The following is a 7,576-nucleotide window of genomic DNA, read 5'->3' as shown; positions in this document are numbered from 1 at the left end:
ATTTCTTGTAATGGCATAATGCAAAGGTATTATTTCAGTTTCTAACAAAAGTTCAAAATAATTAGTATAAATTTAGTGGTTATTATTTCTAATATTATTTGCCTAACTAATATCTATTAAACATTAGAAGATAATTAAGAAAATCAAGGAAAGTTATTAACTATAAGTTTTTAAATTTTTATATGAATTATTCATAATTTAAAAAGTAAGAGTTTTAATAGAATAACTAATAAACCTATATATTGTTTTGTAGATAATTCAAAACAATGCATTAAATATTTTTTTTAAAAAATGTACTTTAACATTGTTGAAATAAGAAAACAGTCTTTAATTAATTAAATACCAGCATGTACAATATGTATAGATGAGTGAAAAAACTCGAAAAAACTGATTAAAAGACAAAATAAAAAATAATTGAATAAATCAAACCAAGAAAAAAATTCAATTAACCTACTTAAAAACCTAAAAATATTCTATTGTAGATTAGTTTTAATTTTAAAAATCTAAAGCTGATTAAGCATGATTGAACTAAACCGGTTCACGCAGCACTTAACCTACTTTAAAAACAAGTATAAATAATAATAATTCTTCTGACTCTAAGGGCCTATTTGGAAACGCGGTGCAGCTGCGTTCCTTTAAATTTTGAATTTTGGTTTTGCTAAAAAATATATTTTATATATTTTTAAATTGTTTTGATGTTTTGATATTAAAAATAATTTTTTAAAAAAATTAGAAAATATTATTTTGATACATTTTGAACCGCAACCACTACAACAATATAAAACACACCCTAAATCAAGCCCACATCGCCACAAGTAGCCAAACCCCTCCAAACGTTTCCTCCATCTCTCATTGATTCGTATTCCAACCCTAAATCAAAACCAAAAACAACCCCATAATCTCTCTCTCTCTCTCTCTCTCTCTCTCTCTCTCTCTCTCTCTCTCTCTCTCTCTCTCTCTCTCTCTCTCTCTCTCTCTCTCTCTCTCTCTCTCTCTCTCTCTCTCTCATCTTAAAAATATGATAGGGTAAACAAAACTGCTAGTGAGAAGTTTTGGCTAATGAAACTGTATGGTTTTGCTAGTATTTTTACAAAATAAACCAAACTAAGTCGAACTGATATCAATAAATTTAAAGTATTTATTGTTTATTGATTTTTTCTAGTTCGGTTTGATTCTTATTTTAAAAAAAGCTTTTGGGTTATTTTTTAGAGTAAAAACTAAACCGAACTGGGAATGCTAGCCTCTAATTCAATTCAAGAACTAGGCTTAATAAAGTTTGTATATTTGATGGTAATGGAATAGAAGGAGAAGGAATATATATATATATATATGATCACGTGGAGTGTTTATAATCACCGACTAACGATATTCCCTTTATCCATATCTTAATGTAATGCATGCCTTAGATTTCCAAGTACGGAAATTTCTCAAGGAAAAGGAATTGCATCGTCGCCTGTTGTGTGCGCAGACCAAGAAAACAGATGAATGGGCCATTATTCTTCTTATCCAGGAGGGTTCTTCCGAGGTGTAAGAGAACTTTCAGACGTGTCATAAATCATAATCTTAACCGAGAGACCACGAAGGGAAAGTCGCTGTCTTTCCACGCGTTTTAAGCCACGGTTTGTGCATGTTTTTTTTTTTTTTTTTTATTTATTCTTTTTTCTTTTATGTGTGTTAGATTCGTCCCTTTGAAAAATACTACAAAGATACTGTTAGATTCGTCGCTGGCTTGCTCCTTGCCCTCTACTTTTTTAAAAAAATCTTTTCCAAGGGATTTCTCAATTATTTGCATTTTAGATTTTTCAAGTTAAGAGATTTGATGGGTTTGAGTTCCTTTAAAATAAACAAGTGGAAAGGAACATCTCAATTATTTTCTTTTTAATAGTTATAACTTACAAATTTTAGTCTAAGTTCCGTTAATCAGAATACAAAAAAGTGTGAAAGAACCTTTTCGGAACAGTTTGAAGCTATTGGCTGGTAAAAGGTGGACTGCGAGTTAATTAGAGCAATAGTTTTTTTTATTATTATTATTATTATTTTTAAGTAGGGAATGAAATCACGCCGAACCATTTAGTTTTGGATATAAACAAGTGACACGTGTGATGTGGGTGCCCAATATTTAGATAGTAGCCCAAGCGCTATGTGTGCGCAGCCCCATGAGGTGCACCTCTAGCCTGACGCTTGGGTCCTGAAGGCTACAACATTTTCATATACCTCCATTCAGGGGTGGAGCTAGAAATATTTTTTAGGAAGTGCCTGAATTAATATAATAAGATATAATATTTGTTTTAATTTATTGTACATGAGTTATAAATCAAAACCTACATAATTTAGTTTAATTTATTTAAATAATTTACTACAAATATATAATGATCTTTGTATAAGGTAAAAGGTTTCGAAAAATACTAAATTGAGTCAAAGCAATGAATTTAATTTCATCTTCATAGTTTATTCATTACTTTAATGTTGTTGGTCATTATACCTATTAAATATAAACATACAAAGTATATAAGAAACATTATTTAAAGTGAAGCATTATTTATGTTTGATAAACTTTGAAATAAAAAATAATAATAAAGAATGATTCTTATATATTTATTTTAATTATGCTTGTTGTTCTTTCATAAAATAAAAATCATCGATTATCTTATCAATTCTTCTTATTTTGTTCATGGTTCAACCTAAAATCAAAATATATATTGTAAGAAAAAATTAATAATTTTAGTGGCTCTTCTAAAAACAACATAAAAAAATTCAATTATAATCAAAACAAACCAATAATATATATATATATATATATATATATAATTAGAAAAAAAAATTACTATAACAAAAATTCAAAAAACAATTGTTAGAATTAGCATATTTGAGAAAAAAAAAAAGAGCAAAAATGGTAGAACTATAAAAAAAATCTCATCAAATTATTAACAAACATTTCAAAACAAAACAAAAATAGATTTAAAATTTAAATTACCTTGTTTTGTTTGATAAAAGATAAATTAATTGATGGGTTTGCTTTAATATTTTTATAGAAATTTTTTTATATATAATTTATGTTTTTTTTTTGTTTTTTATCGTTGCATGATTTATATTAAATTAAATTGATGATTTTTTTTTTTTCACAAAATAATATTTTTATATTGTTTTCTTTTCTTATACGTTAAGAATAACCTCAAAGAAAAAGAAAGGCACACTTTTTTAAAATAATAACACTTCCTCTTACTTAATTATACTTAATTACCTAATAATAATAAAAAATATATCTTGCAGGGGGAGCCCGGGCCCCTGCCTGCCCCCCCTGCTTCCGCCCCTGCCTCCATTAATAATGCAGTCCAAAATGAAAACACTCACAGTTTACAATACTTGTATTACAATGTAGAATAGTACAATCCATAGTAAATTCAACCACAATGAACATTATCTCGCACTACAATAAAATATTAATCAATTATAGTTATAGTTAATTTACGGATTCGAGGTCAGCTATACATATTCCGCTACATAGTGGATTTTTGAAAAAAAAATAAAAAAGATTAAGGAGTAAAATATTAAATCGAAAAGGGTTTTGTAATTTAATTTGTTAAATTTATAATTTGGATTATGAACACTTAGTTAAATAACTTTTTAAAATTACTTTTATTTAGTTATATCATAATAAAATAAATACTTATAAAATCAAGAACAAATAAACTATCATGATGTTTATTTAAGACAAAAATTGTTGTATAAATAACAAACTAAAACAAAATATAAAGAAAAATTAAAAATTTAAATAAAAAATACAAATTTTATTCAATAGAACTTAATATTAAAAAAAAATTGCAAAAAAAGAAAAAGAAAATCAAGGGGAAAAAAAACAGGGACTAGAAAATCATATGTCGAGCTATTTTTCCCCTTCTCTTGAGTCATTTTGATCAAAATGTTGTAGGGATCTGACATGTTTCTTCACGGGTCAAATGATGAGTTTTCCTATCTCTTTTTTCCTTTTTGGATAACCTTCGCCATGAAATATTATCAATTCTTCTGTTTTCGACAGAGTAATTTGGAGGATAAATTAGTTTTAATAACAAGAAAAGTAATTTGGATAAAGTATGGGAGACAAAAACTGGAGAAAGTCAAAGAAGAAGAACGTAAGAGTAGAAAATACAAAGTATTAATTCCATCTATGGCAAATACAGTAAGCCTTTCTAAACCTATTCTTCAAGTATGTGGCAAGAACACGCGAGACTTGATTTTGTGTACGTATTTATTTACGAGGCTGTTATCCTCTCGAAGAGGAGAAGCTTGTTATCGGCCAATCTTGAGCTGTAAGCAGATCTCTTGTACTCGAACCATGTAAATTCTCTGTACAAGCTTTCTTCTCCTTCCATGAGCGAGGGCAATGGAGCTATTTTCTCTCTCAAAGGCGGCCCACCAAAATAAATCATTGAAACCCTAGCTTTTATACTGTTGGCCAAGACCCTGTGCCTTACACTTTTAAACCGCCCATTAGTCATAACCTGCACAGCCACCAACCGAGCCAAGATTACTTCATTTATTAGTCACATTCAATGAATGGAAGCAAGGAGGAAGATTAGAAGTTTCGTTCTCTTTTAGCTGACTTTGACTATAAAAAGGAAATCGGAACCAATCCTTTAGTGAAGGGCTAAGCTAAGCGTGTACGTGGGAAGCTTTGCTCTTGAAGTCACTGGACATATTCCATACACCTCGGAACTCAAATCATGTATATTCCTCAAATGGAAGGAATTTGGACTCTTGGAGCTACTCTATGAGGAGGAGATTAGAGCTGTAACAAAACTGGCCAGTGGAGTTCATCAAATGATGGGTTGACAGACACCGTTAAGTTTGACTGCTGATTTTTTTTTTTTTAACTGTGTTGAGAACAGCAGCAGGTTAGATGTGTACCTGTAATGAGTCGCCAACATTGATGAAAAATGAGCTCGGGTCAGGTGGGACTGAAATCCAGCTTCCATCATTAAGAGAGATTTGCAGGCCAGAAGTGTTGTTGGATCTTAACACAGAAATGATCTGTGGGTCTGTGTGCTCTCCAAATCCAATCATGTTGTGTTCTTTCAACGCTTGAATCTCTGGGCATGGAGGGTAGTGATTTAGCCTAAAAACAGAGTCACTCTGTTCATCCATCAAAAGTTTACTAAACACCTTTCTATTTTGAATCTTTAGACCATCAGCCATCATTTCAAGAATCTCACATGCCATTTTCTTCACAGCTGATACATAATCATTCAAAGCACACCTGAAACATCGAAGCCAAAAGCAGAGTTTAACCCAAAATAAAAATAAAAGAACCATGATCACAACTTTTCTATGCTTCTCTTGATAAAATTCAAAAAAATTGATTGATTTGTCAGAGTTTCACACCGAAACTTCTCTGGGTTGTCACCAAAAACTGAAGAGAGCCTCTGAGAAACTGACTCTTGATTAGCGGTCAGGAGAAGGTATTCTACCCAACCCACATCACCGTTTTGTCCAATGCTTTTCTTACCATAGCCAAAGGGATTAGGAGGGCTTGCTTTTTCTTTCTCAGAAGGCGGTAATGAGAAGAACTTGACAGCTTCGGATTCCAGCTTCGAAATGAATTCCAAAGGCACGCCATGGTTGACTACCTTGAAAAATCCAAATTCCTCGCATGCCTTAACCAGGAGGTGCTTGGAGTCGGGTTTTGAGAGGTCTATTAGAGGGATTCCAGAAAAGAACGTGGTGGGTTTGATGTTTCTTATAAACGAGAACTGTTGAAGTGCTGGCTTGTGCACGAGAACCATGGTTGTTGTTGTCTGCAGGAGGAAAGAAGACAGAGAGAGCTCGGTTGAGTTGATGGAATGAAAAGTAATATTGGCTTTGAACTGAGAGGCAGACGGATAAATGGCTTTTGGTTTTTCTTTGTATTTATAGGAGTGCATTTGAGAGAGAGAGAGAGAGAGAGGGTTCCATTTGAAAAACAAAGTTTAAAAGAAATGAAAGGAAGTAAAAGAACCTTTTACATTTCCTTGCCGATATTCAGATATACAACCATGCTACTCATAACATACACAAATACACACACAACCATGCTGCTCTAAGGTAATTTTTTTTTTTTCATTTTGTTTTTAAAAAATAGAAACAATGTAAATGGTGGGAACATCATAATCTTTCAAAACAGAAAACTAGTCACCAATCACCACCTCCCTTTAGGAACAATAACTCTAATCTTATTCTCCTAGCATAAATATAGCAAGGTTTATCGCATTAAAAAGGGATTCATCACATAAAAAAGATTGTTTGATTTCGATAGCGATGATATTTCAAAATTCATTATGCTTAGGAATAATAATTTTTTGAGTGTTTAGATAGAAGATAATCACATGTTTATGTTAATATTTTGTTTTTTAAAATTCAAGAAGTTGATAATTGGTGATAAAAGACTTAACACCTGAAAAACTATCTCTTTTGGTGGGATTTAAAAACCTTTCATTGATGAAATCAGTGACTTTTAATAAGGGATTGCAATAAATAAGAAAATGAGTTAAAAGCAAGAGTATTTGTTTTTAATTATGTATGATAAATGCTCTTTAAAAATAAAAGTATGAATAGAGCGTAGAAAAAGTGTGAACTTTTTACCTGGTTAATGAGAGATAAATATCATTTACATAATATTAATGAGGGGTTGATACCCCTTATACAATATTAATTGTTAATGGAAATATTGTAGGCTTTTAGAAGACTTTACACCTAAACACCTAATGATATAGAAAGATGATATAAGGACAGGATCGTTCTTGATTTTTAACATTTTATGTTAAAAGACATAAAAATAAACAAATAAATCCTCGTGACCCAACATGGGGACTAAAAAGATTATCAACTCAAAAAAGTATTTGAACCTGGAAAGATTTCAAATTAAAGGGTGATAAGTCTGACCTAAATACATAACTGAACCTAATCGTGTTGGTTTTGGCATCTTGCCACACCTATATATATATTTACGCTTAGTGCGTTATTGAACTCAAAGTTGTTAAGCCTAGCATTTTGCTAAACCCGCGAGTATTTGGGCTTAGCGCATAGTAGAACTTAAAGGTGTTGGGTTTAGGATCTTGTCAGACATATATGTACTTAGGTTTAACACATAATTGAACCCAAGGATGTCGGTTATAGAATCTTGCTTGACCCAAATGTATTCAGGCTTAACGCTTAGCTAAACATAAAGGTGTTGGGTATGATATCTTGTCAAATCTACAAGCGTTTAGGCTCAGCATGTAGCTAAACCCAAAGGTGTTAGGTTTGGCATCTTACCAGAGTCATATATACTTTGGCTTAGTACGTAGCTGAACCCATGGGTATGGGTCTTAAAATTTTGCTAAATCCTTAAACACTTGAGCTTAACATGTAGCTAAACTCAAGGGTAATGGGTCTAGCAATTTTCTAGACCTATATGTACCTAGGTTCAACATGTAATTGAACCCAAGACTGTTGGATATGGTATCTTGTCAAACCTACATATAATTGGGCTCCATGTGCAGCTGAACCTAAATATGTTGGGTTTGATATCTTGCTAGACTTATATGTATTTGGGCTTAGCACG

At 31.4% G+C, this 7,576-nt stretch overlaps 1 protein-coding gene across 2 annotated transcripts; it reads right to left on the bottom strand.

The window, feature by feature from the left end:
- Positions 1–4,041: 4,041 nt before the first annotated feature.
- Positions 4,042–5,942, bottom strand: LOC118035057 (gibberellin 2-beta-dioxygenase 1). 2 transcript variants are annotated; one of them, XM_035040541.2, is made up of 3 exons: positions 5,380–5,934; positions 4,906–5,254; positions 4,042–4,499 (listed from the first exon to the last, which is right to left on the bottom strand). In XM_035040541.2, exons 1-3 carry the CDS (start codon positions 5,916–5,918, stop codon positions 4,251–4,253), a joined length of 1,137 nt encoding a protein of 378 aa, XP_034896432.2. In that variant the 5' UTR covers positions 5,919–5,934; the 3' UTR covers positions 4,042–4,250. The 2 variants fall into 2 exon arrangements, with proteins under 2 accessions (XP_034896432.2, XP_073268554.1); XM_073412453.1 differs by having other exon boundaries at positions 4,356–4,797; positions 5,380–5,942.
- Between the last annotated feature and the right edge of the window lie 1,634 nt (positions 5,943–7,576).

This window comes from Populus alba, chromosome 11 (assembly GCF_005239225.2).
Source record: "Populus alba chromosome 11, ASM523922v2, whole genome shotgun sequence".
In the NCBI taxonomy this organism is placed as follows: domain Eukaryota; kingdom Viridiplantae; phylum Streptophyta; class Magnoliopsida; order Malpighiales; family Salicaceae; genus Populus; species Populus alba.
Note: the sequence above shows the minus strand (reverse complement) of the source record. Positions and strands in the feature narration are given on the sequence as shown.